This window comes from Dictyostelium discoideum, assembly GCF_000004695.1.
Source record: "Dictyostelium discoideum AX4 chromosome 2 chromosome, whole genome shotgun sequence".
Classification (NCBI taxonomy): domain Eukaryota; phylum Evosea; class Eumycetozoa; order Dictyosteliales; family Dictyosteliaceae; genus Dictyostelium; species Dictyostelium discoideum.
In genome coordinates, this window is record NC_007088.5 from 2,810,632 (window position 1) to 2,831,125 (window position 20,494).

At 21.9% G+C, this 20,494-nt stretch overlaps 5 protein-coding genes across 5 annotated transcripts in view; 3 read left to right on the top strand and 2 right to left on the bottom strand.

Annotated features, from left to right (window-relative positions):
• The window catches only part of hbx5-1 (homeodomain containing protein), a gene marked incomplete at both ends in the record, with an annotated part of 5,485 nt that extends 2,708 nt beyond the window's left edge, over window positions 1–2,777 (top strand). Inside the window, one exon of the mRNA XM_639719.1 lies at window positions 1–2,777. This exon is cut by the window's left edge and continues 2,188 nt beyond it. Within this exon, the coding sequence (XP_644811.1) occupies window positions 1–2,777 (2,777 nt within the window).
• A 564-nt stretch (window positions 2,778–3,341) lies between these two features.
• Window positions 3,342–8,014, top strand: DDB_G0273381 (hypothetical protein; the record flags this gene model as incomplete). Its single annotated transcript, XM_639720.1, has 5 exons — window positions 3,342–3,605; window positions 3,929–4,137; window positions 4,222–4,385; window positions 4,494–4,981; window positions 5,045–8,014. 5 exons carry the CDS (start codon window positions 3,342–3,344, stop codon window positions 8,012–8,014), a joined length of 4,095 nt encoding a protein of 1,364 aa, XP_644812.1.
• A 177-nt stretch (window positions 8,015–8,191) lies between these two features.
• fnkD-1 (FNIP repeat-containing protein) lies at window positions 8,192–10,570 on the bottom strand (the record flags this gene model as incomplete). The annotated part of the gene is made up of 3 exons (XM_639721.1): window positions 8,192–9,568; window positions 9,660–10,226; window positions 10,343–10,570. 3 exons carry the CDS (start codon window positions 10,568–10,570, stop codon window positions 8,192–8,194), a joined length of 2,172 nt encoding a protein of 723 aa, XP_644813.1.
• A 793-nt stretch (window positions 10,571–11,363) lies between these two features.
• g6pd-1 (glucose 6-phosphate-1-dehydrogenase) lies at window positions 11,364–13,251 on the bottom strand (the record flags this gene model as incomplete). Its single annotated transcript, XM_639722.1, has 3 exons — window positions 11,364–11,684; window positions 11,778–12,753; window positions 13,055–13,251. 3 exons carry the CDS (start codon window positions 13,249–13,251, stop codon window positions 11,364–11,366), a joined length of 1,494 nt encoding a protein of 497 aa, XP_644814.1.
• Window positions 13,252–19,062: 5,811 nt separating this feature from the next.
• Window positions 19,063–19,795, top strand: DDB_G0273311 (hypothetical protein; the record flags this gene model as incomplete). The annotated part of the gene is made up of 2 exons (XM_639723.1): window positions 19,063–19,102; window positions 19,191–19,795. 2 exons carry the CDS (start codon window positions 19,063–19,065, stop codon window positions 19,793–19,795), a joined length of 645 nt encoding a protein of 214 aa, XP_644815.1.
• Between the last annotated feature and the right edge of the window lie 699 nt (window positions 19,796–20,494).

Below are 20,494 nucleotides of genomic sequence, written 5' to 3' on the forward strand. Positions count from 1 at the left end.
AAACTTTGGCAGAACCATTACAAAGGGATGTCGTCACATCAATGTTTGAACTGTCAGTTGATGCTCAACTCCAGTATGGTAGTAATTTAGATAATGATAATTTATCAGCATTAATGTTATTTCGTAGAAAGATTTTAAATTTTAATCTATTTCGTATGATGATGTTAAATGATCCAAATAGTTTCATACCATTACCTTCCCCATTCCCAATTCAAACTACAACAATCTCTTCAAATGGTACTATTGTTAATCCAACAAATGTAAATAATAATAATATTAATAATAATAATAATAATAATAATAATAATAATAATAATAATAATAATAATAATAATAATAATAATAATAATAATAATAATAATACAACTACAACAACCACTACAACTACTTCTGCGAATACTGTTCAATCTGGTACAACTAGTAATAGTAATTTAGTTTTCCAACAAACTTCAAATTCTAATACTTTATCACCATCTCAACAACAACAACAACAAACTCAACAACAACAATCTATTAATGGTAGTAGTACTGGTAGTTTAAGTGATGCCCAATATCAAGATTTAGGTATTCATTTAGATACATCTTCTGCTAATAGTGGTTGTGGTATTAATGTTAGTATTGGTAGTAGTATTGGTGGTGGTGGTGGTGGTAGTAGTTTGAATGGTAGTAATTTAAATGGTAGTAGTAGTATTAGTGGTAGTATTAGTGGTGGTAGTAGTAATGGTGGTGGTCAATTTATTATGTCACCTCAATTTTCATTGGATGGTGCATATCAACAACAACAACCAAGTTCATATAATATTAATAATGAAATGGAATTAGCTGAAAAAGATGAAGATGAAATATTTAATAATAACAACAAAGATAATAATAATAATAATAATAATAATAATAATAATAATAATAATAATAATAATAATAATAATAATAATAATAATAATAATAATAATAATAATAGTAGTAGTATTAATAGTAATATTAATAATGTAAATAATTGTAATATAAATAATAATAGTAATAGTAATAACGGTAGCATTAATTCACCAAGACCATCAACACCTACAACTCTAAATAGTAGCGGAAAGAGAAGTAAAAAGATATATAGAGGTGATTCATTTGGTGCAGGTAATGATATTAGTACTGGTTTAATGGCTAGTTCAGATCAAATCATTCCACCACCACAACAACAACAACACCAACAACTTGTAAATAATAATAATAATAATATGAATAACAGTGAAAATAATATATTATTGGCAGATTCCAATAAAGGATTATCAGTTTCATTGGGTTCATTACCAACAAATACACCATCTTCTATGGAAATCGAACAACAACAACAACAACAACAGCAGCAACAACAGCAGCAACAACAACAACATTTAAATCAACAACAAATTTTACATCAACAATTACATCATCATTTAAGTAGTAGTTTAGGTGGTGCACAATTTACAAATATTCAACAACAACAACAACAACAAAGTGGTAATATATTTTATAATTCACCATATAATTCATCACAAGTTTATATGAATCCATATGGTACTAGTATTACAAATACTTCTTTAGCTGGTCCTTCAACAACAAGTAGTGCTATGCAACATATGATCACTAATATGACTTCTTCAAATATTATTGTAAATAATCAAAACAATAATAATAATGATCAAAATAATAATAATAATAATAATAACAATAACAATAGTACAACAAATTCAAATGTAAACAATAACAATAATACAACAAATACACCATCATCACCACCACAACCAAATAATTGTACACCAACTCAAACATCAATAATTACATCGAATGGAGTTGTTGTACCAAGTTTACAAATGAGAGGTACAATTACTAATCCTCCACCAGTATTACCAACTCCTGATACTTTGGTTTTACAACAACAACAACAACAACAACAACAACAACAACAACAACAACAACAACAACAACAACAACAACAACAACAACAACAACAACAACAACAAGAGACACCTCATACACCAACTAGTAATAGTATTAGTTCACCAAGGTCATCACCTGTTCATCAACAATCACCATCAAATACAAATACAACCACAACTTCAACAACAACAATTAGACATAGTGCTGTAACACAATTATCATTTGCAGGATTACATAATCAACAAGTTTCACCAATTTCACCACGTTCTCCTCGTTCACCACATGGTACATCTGGTGATTATAATGATGGTAGTCAATCACCTTCCTCTCGTAGAAAGAATAGATTCACTGATTTTCAAATTAAAAGAATGAATGATTGTTTCGAGAATTTAGATAAAAATAATAATGGTAAATTCACAAGTGAAGAAATTTGTCAAATCGCCACAGAGTTGGGTTTAACTGATCAACAAGTTCGTGTATTCTTTCAAAATAAACGTGCCCGTTCACGTCCTTCTCCAAGAGGTCAACCTACGAATCCATTAACTTCTTCAACTAATAATGGTAACAATAGTAATTTAGCTTTACAACATTTACAACAACAACATTTACAACAAGTCCAACAACAACAACAACAATTATTACAATTACAACAACAACAGCAACAACAACAACAACAATTACATCAACAATCTGCTAATACAACACCTCAATTAAATTCAATGAACCCTAACAGTATTAATTATAATAATAATAATAATAATAATAATAATAATAATAATAATAATAATAATAATAATAATAATAATAATAATAATAATAATAATAATAATAATATTATTAATAATAATATCACAACAATAAATGAATAAATAAAAATTATTTTTTAAGAAAAACAAAAAACTAAAGAATTTAATTATTTAGAATTATAATGTTTTTTTTATTCTCTATTTTTTAATATTGATTTTGTTTATTTTTTTATTTTTTTGTTTTATTGTTTTATAAATTTCTTAATTTATAGTTTTTAAAAAAAAAAAAAAGATCCAATTAGTGGATGGAATTAAATATTTAAATTGTAATATGAACCCTTTTTTTATTTATTTTTTTTTTATTTTTATTTTTTTAATACTTTTTTAGAAAAAGTATTGCCGGCGGTATCTAAAGAAGTGGTGATTTTTTTGTTTTTTGGTAATAAAAAAAAAAAAAAAGTGGAAAAACACTAACTGGAAAAAATTTTTTTTTTTTTTTTTTTTCATTAGCCAAATTTGTCGCATTTTATTTTTTTTATTTTTTATTTTAATTTTTTTTTTTTTTTTAATTTTTTTTGAATTTTTTTTTTTTTTTTTTTTTTTTTTTTTTTTTTTTTTTTTTTTTTTTTTTTTTTTTTTTTTTTTTTCGATTTGTTTTATATATTTGTGTTGTTAATTTACTAGTAGATGACAGGTAGTAATAATTTAAATTCATTGAATAATAATAACAACAACAAAATATCTTTACAAGAAACTATACAAGATATAATAAAATGTAGTATTTGTTTAAATAGTCCAAAGAATCCAAGATTCTGTCCAAGATGTTCAGCTTTATTTTGTTTGGAATGCATAGATCGTTGGATAATATCAAATCCTACTTGTCCTGCTTGTAGAGATACTTTAACAAGTGATAATTTAAATTCAAATTTAATTGTTTCAAATATTTTAAATGTAATGTATAAATATATTTATAATAATAAAAAAATAAAAAAATAAAAAAATAAAAAAAAAAATATATATATACATAATAAAAAAAATTATAATAAAAAATCTATAGATTTTTTTTTTTTATTATTATAAATATTTCTATATGTAGTTATTTTAGTTTTAGTTTAAATTTGTTTTTTATTTTTAATTATATTTGAAATTTTATATATATATAGAGTTTTTCTTTACTTTTTCTTAATTTTTTTTTTTTACGTGTTATTTTTTTTATATTTTTTTTTTTCTTTTAAAAAATTTTAAATGTACTAACTATTTCAATAATATATTAGGAATTGGTTAAATCAGAGCAAGAAGAATATACATCATCAGATATATGTAATTATCATGGTTATGAAAGATTATATTATTGTTCAACTTGTCAAGAACCAATTTGTTCAGATTGTGCATTATTTAAACATAAAGATCATAAAATTGAGAAATTATCAATAAATTTTAATAAGAATTTAGAAATTTTAAAAATTGAAGAAGAAGCTTTAAAGTATGTACAAAAAAAGGAAGAATATATATATATATTTTAACATTTTACTAACCCTTTTTTATATTATTTTATTTTTTATTCTAGAAAAAGACAAGAGGAATTAATTGAATTAAATTCATTTTTAGAATTAGATGCCGAAACATTATTAAAAAATAAATCACAAATTGAAAAAGAAATTTCAAAAGTAGTAATTACAATGAAAGCAAGATTAAAATATGATTTTGAAAGAAGATATAATACTATTTTAGGTAAATACCTTTTATTATTATTATTTTTATTATTTTTTTTATTTTTTTTAAATTTCTATATACTAATTTTTTTATTTTTTTATTTTTTTTATTTATTTTAAAAAATAGAATCACAAGAAAAGATAAATAATGAATTAACACATTTAGATTTCATTTATAATGATTTATTAAATCATTATAAGAAATCACCATCATCATTCGTATTGACAAGTCAACAATTTATAGGTGTTTTACAATCAGTTCATAAGAATTCTATAATGGATATTTATACACCAATCAATACTGATTTAACAAGTGAATTGATACCACCATTTGAGAATAGATTATTAAAATTTGAAAATTTCACAACTGGTGATTGTTTGTTCAGTAGTAGAATAGCATTTTATGGTATGACATGGGAAATTAAGTGTGGTATTGAAGAAGATAATTGTTTCTTAAATTTAAAGGTTTTAGAATGTAATTCAGATGGTAAATACTTTTATATGTTTACTATTGTTAATCAAAAAACAAATGTAAATAAATTGATTGAATTTGATTTACCATTTCAAGCTGGTGAAACTTTTTATATTCCAAATTTCTCTTCAAAACAAACTTTGGTATGTAATACTTTTTTTTTTTTTTTTTTTTTTTAATATTAATATATATTTTTTTTTATTTAGATTGATGAAGGATTTATATTACCAGAGAATGATATATTATTATTACAATTTTCTTTTAGACCTCAAAATTATTTTTGTTATAGTAATGATTTAAAGAGATATATAGATATATTAGAGTATAGACATAGGGGTTATTTTGGTGAAGAGGATGAAGATGATGGTACCATTGAAACTACTGTAACAAAATTACCAAATGATAAATCAACAATACTGGGTTCTGATAATTATAATGATAACTATAATGATGATGGTATTGGTGATTTAGATGAAGATGAAGAAGAAGAAGAAGATGATGAAGATGATGATGATAACTTGGATGATCATTTACAATATGATAACGATGATGATGAAGATGAAGAAGAGGATGATGAAGAACAAAATGAAGAGGATAATGATGAAGAAGGAACTAATATCCCTACATCAGAATATGAAGATTTAGATACAAGTTCAGCTAGTGTCATTTCAAATATCAATAGGAGAGACAGGTTTAAAAATAATAATATTAATAATAATAACCAATTTGTAAATAGTAACAATAATAACAATAAATATAATACTACTAATAGTAATAATAGTATAGTTGGTAGTAGTAGATATATTAATAATAATAATAATAATAATAATAATAATAATAATAATAATAATAATAATAATAATAATAATAATAATAATAATAACAATAATAACTATATTTTAAATAGAAGTTATTCAACAAATAAGATTTATAATTTCTATCAAGATGAAGAGGAAGAGGAAGAGGATGATGATAGTAATATTGATGATCAAGATGAAGATGAAGAAGAAGAAGATAGTGAAGAAGAATCATCGTTATCCTCTTCGGATTTACAAGATTTGGATTCAAGTGGGGATCAGTCATCATTAGAATTTTCATTTTCAAAATATACAAATAATTATTATAGTAACAACAATAATAATTACAATAGTGGTGGTGGTGGTGGTGTTGGTGGTGCTGGTGATAATAATAAAATTGAATGTATTAGAAGGGATTTTAATAATTTATTAAAGAGAATCAATTTTACAAATAGTCAATTAACAAATTTAAAACCTGGTGTACCAAAAGATGGTGATTTATTAAATGATGATGAAAATGATAAAAAATGTAATATTCCATTAAATGAAGATGAAGAGGAAGATGAAGATGAGGAAGATGATGTTAATAAAAATAAAACAACTTCAACTACAACTACAACCACTACCGCCACTACAACAAATGAGGTTGTCACAATAAATCCAAATACCATTTCAAATAATAGCCAAGATGAAGAGGAGGTAAAGAGTGATATCGTTAAGTTATTAGAAAATGGTATTGCAAATATGTTAAATAATAGTAATAGTAGTAATAGAAGTTCAAACAATCTAAAACAACAACAACAACAACAACAACAACTACAGAAAGATGATCAAAAACAAAAAGATGAACAACAAAATAAATCAAATACTGGTTGTGATATTGATCAATTAAACATCTTATCAAAATTATCAATCAAAGAAAGCTGTGATAGTATTAAAAATAATGATAATGATAGTTTAGGAAATAGTACTAATAATAACAATAATAATAATCTTAATAATAATAATAATAATAATAATAATAATAATAATAATAATAATAATAATAATAATAATAATAATAGTAATAATAATAATCTTCAATCATTTTTACAATCAAATGAAAATACAGAAAATGAAACCGATTTCAATGATAATAATACAAATCCAGAAACAAACACAGAGACTGAAAATGAATATTTAACAAGTTCAAATATGAACTTGGATGGCGGTGAAAGCGAATTCGATAGTAATAAAAGCTACGAAGGTAGTAGTACCGATGAAAATTTTAATTCAGATGAAGATTACCAGGATGAAGATAATTTCAACCAAGATGCAACTGGTAGCGAGAGTGCTAATAATGATGATTATTTGGATGATAATGAAAGAGAAGGCTCAGATTCAATTGAAAATTATGATGAGGATATTGAAAAAGTATTAACCTCTCATAATATCATAACTACTCCTTCTATACCACCATCTCAACAACCACAACCTCAACTTCAAACTCAACCTCAAACACAACCACAATCTCAACCTCAATCTCAACCTCAACTTCAACCTCAATCTCAACCCCAACCCCAAACTCAACCTCAACTTCAACCTCAACTTCAACCTCAACTTCAACCTCAACTTCAACCTCAACTTCAACCTCAACTTCAACCTCAACTTCAACCTCAAACTCAACCACAACAACAAAAGAAATATGATGACTTAAGTGAAAATCAAATTCAAACCGAAAATAGAAACAAAAAGATAAAAGAAGAAATAAATAATAAAACCAATAACGACAATAATAATGAATTGGGTAAAAGTAGTAAGAGTAATACGAGTAGCAGCAGCAGTAGCAGTAGTAGTAGTAGCAGTAGTTATAGCGAAAGTGAAAGTAGTGAAAGTGATTCAAATAATGAATATGATAATGAAGATGAAGATGATATTGTTAATCAAGTTTCAAATTTTAATTTCAATTTCAATGATGCATCCAACTTTAAGAACTTTTCATTTAGACCAAAATTCCCTTCAGATGAAAATGATAATGATGACAATGATGATGACTATGAAATTAATATAGATTTAAAAAATATACAAAAGATTTCTCCAATTTTAAGAGCAATAGAGAATGGTGAAAGCAATATCAATCACTATCAATCTCCAGTTTCATTATCTTCTTCTTCCTCTGTTAGTAGTTTTAGTGGTAGTGGTAATAGTGTTCCAATAACAGCAACAACAACAACAACAACAACAACAACAACAACAACCACTACAACTACTGATGACGATAGTGGGATTAATATGCCTATATCACCTTTATCAGCTTCACCACCATCACCACCACCTCAAAATGAACCTCAAATAAATAATGAAACAAATGACAACGATGTAAAACTACCCCAAATATAATCAAAACAAAATCAAAACCACACACATACATATATATATTTATTTCTTTTTTTTTCTTGTTTCTTTTTTTTTTTTTTATTCATTTAAAAAAACAAATAAAAAAAAAATAATAATTGTAAAAAATAAAACTTTGTCTTCTACTATAATAATACATTTTTTTTTTTATTTAAATTTATTTTAATTTATCTTTTTTCTTATTTGTTCATTATTAACAGTTATTGTTGTTACAGTAGATTTTACATATTTTGTAATATCAGAAATAGCTTTTTCATTTAAAGTTGTTATACCAAATGATAGATTTGTTACTGATGATGGAAGATTTGATAAACTTTCAATATTAGTAAAATTTGAACCAAGTGTTAACGATGTTACATTTGATGAAATACCATTTTTTAATAATTCAATATTAAAATTATAAAGATTTAAATTTGTTAACGATTGAGAATATGGAATGGGGTCTGTAACTCTAAATTTTAATCCACTTCTAAATGATAGAACTGAATGTAACAAATGACCTGGATAAACATAATATTCATCACCCAAATCCAAATATTTAACTGATGAAGGTATTGATTCAATAACTGAAAAAAGTTTATTGAAAACTAGGTGAATTACAGATGGTGGAATAGATTCACCCCTAATTGGATGATTAAATGATGGTAATATTAAAAATTTAATTCCGCTTGGTAATAATTTTGGTGTTAATGGCTGGTTATACATTGGTAACTTTAAGTATTCAACAGTTTCAGGAATTGGTAAAGTTTCAAATGATTGATTAAATGTTGAAAGTTCTAAATATTTTAAACCAAAAAATAATGATTCTCTAGTAATCTTTGAATTTAAAATTAAAGTTAATTTTGAATCAAATTCATTTTGAGAACAGGACATATAGTTTTGATTATTTTCATTATTAATTTTAATTGGTTTGTTAATTTGTTGTATTTCACCTTGTTGAATTAATTTTGAAACACCACTTGGAATGGAACCTTCGCTAAATGGTGCAGAAGCCAATGGTAACTCTAATGTTGAAATATAATATGGTATCACTCCCCATTGAAGTGGTTGTTTATATGAGGCTAATGATAATTCAACTAAACTACATGGTAAAGCACCCCATTCTATTGGCTGATTAAAAGATTGTAATTTTAAAATTGTTACAGTTTTTGGAATAATGTCTGTTGTTAATGGTTGGTTAAATGATGATAATAATAATGTTCTAACCCCTTTAGGAATTGAACCTTGAGTAAGTGTTTTGTTATAAGATGGTAACTTTAAAGTACGAACACTAGTTGGAATTACACCTGGTAAAATGGTTTGATTAAATGAAGCCAATTCCAATGTATGAATACTTTCAGGAATTACACCAACATTTAATTGTCTATGAAATGAAGATAAAGATAAATAATAAACACCATATGTAAATGTTTTTTTACAAATTGGTTGATTAAATAATGGTAAAATTAAACCATCAGAATTGTTTTGAATTCCAATATAAATTAAACCATCATTTGGTTCACCAATTAAAGTTGAATATTTTGGTAAACTTGTTGTAATCTTAAAATAATAATAATATTGAAATAATTTAAATTAGAATAATATTTTAGAAAAAAAAAAAATAAACTTTAAAAAAAAATTAAAAATTTACCTTATTGGAAATTATATCAGTTAGAATTTGATTATTAATATTTTTAGAAAGTAATTGTGAAATTACTTTTTTAAATTTTTCAACTAAATGATTTGGAATTTTTGAAAATAAAAAATCAATATTTTCATCTTTTGTACAGTCACAACCCAACATTTGAATTAAAACACAACCCAAATTAAACATATCCAAATGGATTGAATCTTCGTAACCAATGTTTAAGGAGAAATTAATAAATTTAACACTAAATCCATATTCACTTTCATCATTAACCAATAATATATTTTCACCTTTTATATTACCATGAACGATTTTATTATCTTTGTGAATACAATTTAATGATTCTACCAATTTACATGTTACCAATTCAATAATTGTATTTGAAACATTATTAAAATTATCTATTGAACTATCATTTGGAATTAATTTAACTTTTGAAATTGGTATTGAATATTCTATAAATTCCAAATAAATATAAACATCTTGATTATTATCTTTACCACACCCATAATATTTTAAAACATATTTATTATCTCTTAATTTAATATGATTTAAAATTTCATTTTCATTCTTTTTTTTTATTTTTATTAAAAAAATAATTAGTAAATTATATTTGATATAAAAAAAAAAAAAGAAAAAAAAAAAAATTATTTGTTAAATTATAATTGAAATAAAAAAATACTTACAAAATATTGAGATTTAATTTTTTTAACAGTACATAAACCAAAACGATTATTTGTAAAATTTGGACCTTTTAATTTTTTTGACATATAGACAGTGAATTGTTCGTTAGATTCTAATTGGGTTATAATCTCCCATTCTTTTTCAATATGATTTTGAAATTCAATTTTTTTTTGGTTTGTAAATTTTATATGAGTATTTATTTGATCAAAAGTTGTAGATATAATATCCATTGTTGTTTTATTATTATAATTATGAATATTTTTAATTATAAATTATTAAATTTTTTTTTTTTTTTTTTGATTTTATTTTATTTAAATACTTAAAAATAGAATCAAAATCAAAAATAAAAATAAAAATAAATAATTAATAATAAAAATAAAAATAACAAACAAGCCCCACAATTTTGTAAATCGAACCACTCATTTCAAAATTGTAAATTGGATTTTATTTTATTTTATTTTATTTTTTTTTTTTTTTTTTTTTTTTTTTACAAATCTAAAAATATCGCATCGTGTTAAGATTAACCTCCTAAACACAAAATAAATGAAATTTTTAATTAAAAAAAAAAAAAATAAAAAAAATAAAAAATAAAAATAAAAATAAAAACCCATTGATTACAAAACCATCAAACAATTCTTTCTAATAATTAAAAGGGTATTTTTTTTTTTTTTTTTTTATATTTTTTATTTTCATTTTTTTTATCAAAATCCCAAACTACAATCACTTCTTATAAAAATACAGCATATGTACCCCAATAATACAATCGGTAGAATTGTGTTCATTTCCATTTTTTTTTTTTCTTTTTTTTTTTTTTTTTTTTTATTTATTATTTTATTATATTTTATTTTTTTATTTTTTTTATTTTTATTTATTATTTGTAAACTAAACATACAAAACAAAACAAAACAAAACAAAAAAATTGGTTTAGGTTGAATTTTTTTTTTTTTTTTTTTTTTTTTTTAAATCTGGTATTTGGATAAATCTTGTTTGTCTTTTTTTTTGACAATTTTTAAAAAACTTTATTTATTTTTTACTACCTTGTGGAGAATTACCTGGCCAATTATAACCTAAGGATCTAATGAAACCAAATTTCTTTGATAATTCATCAGCAGATTTTGGACCACGTGAACCAAAGGAATATGGTTCAGGTTTAATCTTTTCTTTTTCAATTTGATCGAGTAATGGTGTAAATATTTGCCATGCAACATCTAATTCATCATCTCTGACGAAAAGGTTATGATCACCTTTAATTGAATCAAGAATTAAACGTTCATATGCATCTGGTAAATCAAGATTTTCAAATCTATGACGATATGATAAATCTAATTCAGTTTGTTCAATTTTCTATTATAATAATAATAAAAAAAAAAAATATATTAATATTAAATTTTTGGTGATAATTAATAATAATAATAATGAATTAATTAAAATACAAACATTTTCTAAACCTGGTTTCTTTGATAATAATTTTAAGTAAACAGCTTCACCTGGTTGAATTCTCATAACTAATTCATTTCTTGAGATATCATCATCAGAGAATAAAAAGTTATCTGGACGTTTGAATTGAATTCTAACTTCAGTTTTTCTTTCATCTAAAGCTTTACCACATTTTAAGATGAATGGCATACCTCTCCATCTTGGATTATTGATATGGAAAACAGCGGCAGCATAGGTTGGAGTGGTTGAATCCTTTGGAACACCTTCATCATCTAAATAGGCTGGAATTTTACCTTCAGGATCGGAAGTATATTGACCGAGTACAACTTCACTCATTTTAATTGGTTGAATACAACGAAGTAATTTAACCTTTTCATTGGTGATATCATCGGCATTCAATGACACTGGTGGCTCCATTGCAACCAAAGAGAGTACTTGAAGCAAATGATTTTGCATTACATCTCTAATGATACCAAATTGATCGAAATAACCACCTCTACCCTCGGTACCAATGTCTTCTTTGAATGTGATGGTGATTGAAGAGATATGTGATTTTGACCATAATGGCTCGAATACTGCATTGGCGAATCTTAATACCATTAAATTTTGTACCATCTCTTTACCCAAATAATGATCGATACGGAATAAATCTTTCTCTTTGAAAAGTTTACCCAATTCACTAACCAACTCTCTTGAGGATGCTAAATCACGTCCAAATGGTTTCTCAACGATAACTCTTGACCAACCATTCTTTGAGATCAATGAACCATGAATACCAATACTAACTTCAATGAAAATTGATGGTGGAATTGCCATATAGAATAAACGATTGAATTTATCAACACCTTGTTGTTTCTTTTCTTCTGCTAAAATTAATTTTTCAAATTCATCATAGGATGCTTTTTCATCATATTTACCTGAATGATAATGTAATAAATTTAAAAATTGTTTTTTCTTTTCTTCATCACCTTTTAATCTATAAATTTATATTTTTTTTTTTAATAAATTTAAAACAAAGAAATGTTAATAAATGTTATTTTGAAAAAAAAAAAAAAAATTGTTCCGAAGGTCAAAAAAAAAAAAAAAACTCCGAAAACTAAAAATAATAATTTTCAGCGTAAAGTCAAAAGTGAAAATCTCGTGTATGGCTTGTCCCAAAAAAAAAAAAAAATAAAAAATATTTTGAAACAAACACGCTTGAATAATAATAATGATAGTGGTTGTCATTATTAATTTAATGAGGTGATTTGAAAATATAATTATTAAATATGGTTTACCCTTTTGAGATTCTAGCTTTGAAATCACCAATTTCAATATGTGATCTAGCATAACCATAAATGATTGTGTTGCTTGGTAACAAATCTCTAAGATATAAACCAAAGAGTGCTGGATAGGTCTTTTTCTTTGCAAGATCACCTGATGCACCTAAAATAATTACTGTTAAAACTGAACGAGAGTCTGGTGTTGATGTCATTTTATTATTATTGTTGAGGTTGTTGTTTTCTTTATTTATATTATTATTAAAATTTAAATAGTAATTATTTATAAAAAAGTTCCTAAGGAATAGTAATAAAAGGAAAAAAAAAAAAAAAAAAAAAAAAAAAAAAAAAAAAAAAAGTGAAAAAAGTGAAAAAAAAAAAGAGAAAGAGAAAGAAAAAGAAACAAATGAATATTAGTAATATTCAATATATTAGGTTTTTTTTTTTTTTTTTGTTTTTTTAAAAAAAAATAAATAAATAATAAATTTAATTGAATAATAAAAAAAATAAAATAAAAATAATTTATTACAATATTAATACGGTAATTATTAATTTTCCAATGCTTTGCATGCAAAATAATACATACAAATATTAATAGATGTTTTTATGTTTTATTTGGGGGTGTGAGTATTGTTGTAATACTTAATAAATATGAAAAAATAAATAAATAAAAAAATAAAAAATAAAAAATAAAATATGAATTTATAAAAAAAAAAAAAAAAAAAAAAAAAAAAAAAAAGCAGTGTTCACTCCTTAATTAAAAAAATATTAATTCAAAAAAAATAAAATTTTTTATTTTTTTTTTAATTTTTTTTTTTTATAAAAACACATCCGAAACAGATTCTTTTTTGTGAAGGCTTTTATAATTCCCGAATTGATTGGTTGGAATCTATTTATCTGCAACTCTCAAATTATTTTCATTGACTTTCAAAATTAAATTAATTAAGTCCTTGATTTTTTTATTTTTTTTATTTATTGTTAGAAAAATAAAAAAAAAGTAGAAAAAAAAAAAAAAAAAAAAAAAAAAAAAAAGGATTAAAAAAAAAAATAAACCATTACATAAAAACATTAAATTTAATCAATCAATTATCAAATCCTTTTTTTAATCAGGAAACCAAAAAAAAAAAAAAAAAAAAATAATAATAAAAAAAAAATCAAAAAAAAAAAAAAAAAAGTGGCAGAATTAAAAAAAGTAAAAAAAAAAAAGAAATTAAGTTTTTTTTTAACTATTTTCAGATATTTTTTTTTTTTTTTTAAGATAATGTTTAATTCGGTTCCGAAACACTTTTTTTTTTCATATGAGAATATTTTCAAAACTAAATGCATAATTTATTATCAATTTTGACCAAATTTTTTCAAATTTTGTTTTTTATTTTTTTTGACACACTTTTTTTTTTTAATTTCTTTGAATTCTTAATTATTTAGGCAAAATTGAGATTTTTAATTGCAATTAAATGAATTCTATGATAAATTATTTAAAAAAAAACCCATAAAAAAAAAAAAAAAAAGAGTGACACCAATTTTTAATTGTATAAAAACTCTTTGCCAAAAAAAAAAAAAATAATAAATCAAACCATCCAAAAGCAACATTAAAAAAGTATTTTAGTTTTTTTGAGCATTGGATGGGTGAAAATTAAATAAAAAAAAAAAAAAAAACAATAATAAATCATCACAAACAGTTTTAGGAATTAATAGTATATATCTATTTATATATTAATTGGGAAGTTTAAAAACCCCATATATTTTCAATTTCCTCACACACATAAGGTGTATATTTATGATGTAATATATAAATATATAATAAATTTTTATTACATATATATAATATAATTTTTAAATATTAATTTTATTTTTTTTATTTTATAGATTCAAATAAAACTATAAAGAAAGGAAAGAAGAACATTGATTCACTATTCATAAAATTTCAATTAATATCAAAGTTGGTATTGATTATGTTCTATGTAACACAAAATAAAAAATGATGCATTTACAATAGTAAAAGAACTAATTATTAACCTTATAGGTCAGGATATTAACTTTATCATACCATAAGTGTGTGGTTATATAACAAAAACAAATTCAAAACAAAAATAAATAATAAAAAAAATAAAAAAAACAAAACTCTAACCAAATTGTTTTTTTTTTCTCACTCTTGAAATATTTTGTTTTAACATTTAATATTTTTATTTTTTTTTATTTTTTTTATAATTATTTTTTTATTTTTTTTTTTATTTTTTTATTACTTTATATTATTTTTTTTATTTAAAGGGTATTTCAATTCATTAAAATCTTTTTTTTTTTTTTTTATGATAGCTTGAGATCTCTATATGAAAGATCTTTTAAACTAGTTAAAGATCTCGCTGCATGTTCAATTAAACAAAAATCAAAACCATGGTTTCGTGGTTGTGTGGTGATAACCGCTTTTACATAGTTAATATGGAACTTTCTAACGAGGATCATAACAATATTTTCCAAATGGCAATAGAAAAAATAATATTTATTGGAAAATTAAATTCTGACTGATTGGCTCTGTGTAAAAAAAAATAATTAAAAAAAAAAGGGTACAAAACATTTTAAAAATTAAATAAAATACTGTTTTTAATTTAAATAATAATAACTTTTTGTGGAAAACAAAAATCAAAACATTTTTTTTTTGACATTTTTTTTTTTACAAAAAATTTTTTAATAAAAAAAAAGATTTTGGTTGAAAGTTGCTTCAATTACTTTGTGGAACTCACCCCCCAAGTATACTATTAAAAAAGAAAAAAAATCAACTCTAAAGAATAATTAAGTTATTTTTATTTGACTTTTTTTCTTTGACTTTTTTTTTTTTTTTTTTATTTTTATTTTTTATTTTTTATTTTTTAATTTTTTATTAATTTTTTTAATTGTATCTGAAAGGCCTTTTAATATTTAAGTTGAAATAAGAAAAAATCAATAAAGTTTTTTAACGGTTTTTTTAAAAAACTACAAATAAAAATAATAATTAGATTGTTTGGTAATTAAAATGAATATTTATTTATATATATTAATTTTTTTTTTATTAATTTTTTTCATTATTTTTTCTTTGAAAAATCAGAAAAAAAGTGGAAAAAATTGAAAAAGTTGAACTTGGAGCGTACTTTCTAAGGGTTTGGTGACCATTCAAATCTTCCAAAATAGTTTTACGAAATTCTCTATAGGATAGGCTATATTTGTTATAATTTTTGTGAACCACAAAGCTATTTATGATATAACATTCTATGATATACCAAAACAGTGTTAAATACCACTTTTTATTATGACCCGAATAAAATTCTTTTTTATTCTTTGGCGGTCGCAAGCACCCATGTTCATACGATAAACGATAACTCACCAACACAATAGAAAGTTTAATAGGTTTTGAATTCATTCTTTCCATTGAATTTGATTTATAATCCTCATCTGTTGTTGGATCTTTAATTGTTTGAACCACCACATTCTATAATAATAGTAAAACATCCTATTTCTTTCATTAATTAAACCATCTTCTTCTTCTTCTTCTTGAATTGAATGAGATAATAAATCAAAGTGACCTTCATCGTCTTCATCCTATCAGAATTCATATTGTCAAAATTTGTTGAAATTTGTTGTTCAACTTTTTGTTTTTTTTTTTCCATTTCAAAATTTTTTTTATTAAATATATTGTTATTGAGGTGTAGGATAAGATATTACATTAAACTATACCGCAAAAAAAAAAAAAAAAATAATAAAAAAAAAAAAAAAAATTCTGCACATGTCCATATAATTTGTTTTTATTTATTTTTATTTTTAAAAAAAAAAAACCTTTTTATTGATTTTTTGAATTGAGCTTTTGAGGGTTAAAATAATCTTTTTTTTTTTTTTCTTAAAATTTTAAGCTCATCCTTTTTTAATTATTATTATTTTATTCTAAAAATAGATTTTTATTTTTTTTTTATTTTATTTTATTTTATTTTATTTTATTTTATTTTTTTAAAATATTTTTAATTTTTTTTTTTTTTTTTTTTTTTTTTTTTCTATTTTTATTCCATTTCCTATTTTAAAATTTCCGCTAATAATTCCTCCAATTGTAGGTAAATTGTTTGTAAATTGTATAAATGTTTTTTTTGAAGTAAGAACGTTTTTCATTTTTAAATTATATTGAAATAATTGTGTGAATAAAAAAAATTTTAAAAAAAAATTAACAAAAGAAATCAAAAAAAATAAAATAAAAAAAAAAAAAATTTAAAATATTGTTAACAATATCAAAGCAATTTATCAATTTACATTTATGTTACACATCAACTTTATATTGACACGCCAAAAAAAAATCACCCCATTTTTTAACACACACACAAACACTAACACGCTGTATAACGAATATTATTATTATTATACACACAAAGTGAGCTCAGATGGGTATTTTATTTAATAAAATTTTTATGTTGACATAATTTTTTATTATTTGAAAAATATATTTACTTATAACTTAGAATAAATTAATAATTTTCAATTGAAAATAAAGAATATTATAATATTCTTTTTACAGCGTGTTAGTGTTGTGCTATGATTGTGCATAAAAATAAAGTTTATATATATAATTTTTATTCCCCTGCAATTTTTTTTTTATTTATTTTTTTATTTAATATTATTTTTTTTAATTACTATTATTTTTTTTCTAATTACTATTATTTTTTTTTAAATAAACATCCTATTAAAATTAATTATTTAACACATATAATAAAAAAAAAAAAAAAAAAAAAAAAAAACTAAAAATAAACAATGGATGGATTTCCAGAAAACTTTCTTAATATAGTACTAGAAGATGTCTTACTAGACCTTTATCAAAACAATCATCTATTTACTGATTGTATATATTATTTTAATTAATAAACTTTTATTATTATTATAATTATTATTATTATTATTATTATTATTATTATTTATTATTATTATTATTATTATTATTATTATTATTATTATTATTATTATTATTTTATTAATAGTAAAATTTGAAAAAAATAGGTAATGAATTGTGGGATAATATTTTTAATTTTACAATAACATTAGAAAATGAAATTAATAATAATAATAATATTAATAATAATGGAAATTACTCCCGAGAACTTATTATAACTTTAAAAACTTATACATATAATACACGTTACCATTTTCATAAATTTGTAAGAAGTAATAAGTGGTTTATTAAACGATTTAAAGAAATTAATGGGGTTTTTATAACATTAAATCACCAAGTAAATAATAATCAAATGTTACAAAATTTCGATCAGGTATTAAATGATATAAAAATCTTAAGAATATTACTAATAACCAAGCATTACGATCAATTATTACTCAATACAAGTAGGTCAATAGAAACAGATGTAATTTTTACATTTGGTGAAATTCCATTCACATTTTTTGATGATGATCAAATCCATAATTGGAGGAATCAAAATTTAATTCGAATTTACAATAAATTCAAAGGATATGAAGAAATTGGCCTACGTTTAATGGAAATGGTGGATACTATTGCATACAAAATAATCAATTGTGAAGAACCAAATTTTCAGATTTAATTTTCCCAATTTTTTTTTTTTTTTTTTTTTTTTAAATATTTTTTTTTTTTTATTATTTTGTTTAAATAATATTTTATTATATTCGGCACTATTCCTTTCAACGGATATATTTTTTTTTCATTTTTTTTTTTTATTTTTTAAGTTTTTTTTTTTTTTTTCCTTTTTTATATTAATAATATTAATCATAAAATAGGGATGATGGCAAAAACAATGTTATGTGTGTGTTTTTTGTTTTTTATTTTTATTTTGTTCTTTGAAACAAAATCAAAAAAGGAAATGTGTGGGGGTGTGTGTTTTGATGTTTTTTTTTTATTTTTTTTATTTTTTTTTGTTTTTTTATTTTAATTATTATTTCGCAACCACACCACCCTTTTTAATAAATAAATTTTAATTTTTTTTTCCATTTTTTTTTTTTTTTTTTCACACCAACATAAATTTTTTTATACCATTTGTTTAATTTTTATCTCAATGGAAGCTAATAAAACACAAGTAGACCCAAACCAGATTTGTAAGTATAGAATATTAAAAATAAAACACCAATAAAAATAAAAAACCAATAAAAATAAAAAACTATTAAAAAAAATAAAAACATATAGGTATATCAAATTTTGATGAAATCAGTTTGGATATTGTAACTATTTACGATGGGTTACATACAATAAAATTTAACGATGAAAAAGCATTTCAACAGTATAAAGAAGTTATCAGCTTTTTAAATAATTGGAGACATACACATACCGATAGGTATCATAATTTTTTCAATTCTGTGAATTGGTATGAAAGTAGATTAAAAGAAATTGATCAATTATGTTCAACACTAGTGGGTTATAAAATTAATGCTATGCTTTCAAAGAATGATAAAGAATTATTTTCAAAAGATTTAAATCAAATTTATGAATCAGTTTCAAAACAAAGATTACTTTTGTTAACTAATTTCTACAATTCATCACTCAATAATCAATATGAATCAATTTCGCAATCAATAAAAACTATAAATTTATCCTTCATTCCACAAATTCCTTTGGATTTAAATCTCGATATTAAAAATCAAAAAAATCAAATTTTCGAATGGAGGCAGTCAACAATTTCAGAATTAAATCAATCATTGGATGGTTTTGAAGTTAGTTTATTGGAGTTAATAGAATATATAGAATTATATTCATATACCCTCATTAATTTGGGTAATATTACATTAGGTTAGTTTTTTTCTTTTGTAATTAATTTTTTTAAAAAAAAAAAAAAAAAAAAAAAAAAAAAAAAAAAAAAAAATTTTTAGAAATAATAGTAAATAGTTTGTATATATTTTTGTAAATAACTTTGTAAAAAATTTTTGTAAATAATATATGTGCATAAATAAATAACCTCACTCAGTATTAATTGTACATAAAAAATAGTAATAATAATAAAAAAAAAAAAAATTATCGATTTCCAAAAACATAACAGTAAATAATTAAAAATCAAATAGAAATCAATTTAATAAAATTTATTCATTTCAGTATTGCGACCCCCAAAAATAATATAATAGTAATAAATAATAATAAAAAAAAAAAAAAAAAAAAAAAAAAAAAAAAAAAAAAAAAAAAAAAAAAAAAAAAAAAAAAAAAAAAATTGTATTTCCAAAAATTTTTCATTTCAGTATTGTGACCCAAAAATAGTAATAATTAAAAAAAAAAAAATAAAAAAAAAAAAAAAAAAAAAAAAAATATCGAATTTCCAAAAACATAACAGGAAAGAATTAAAATTCAAATAGAAATCAATTTAATAAAATTCATTCATTTCAGTATTGCGACCACCCAAAAATAAAATAGTAATAATAAAAAAAAAATCGAATTTCCAAAAACATAGTTCAACCGATAACAGTAAAGAATTAAAAATCGAATTTCCAAAAACACAGTTTAAT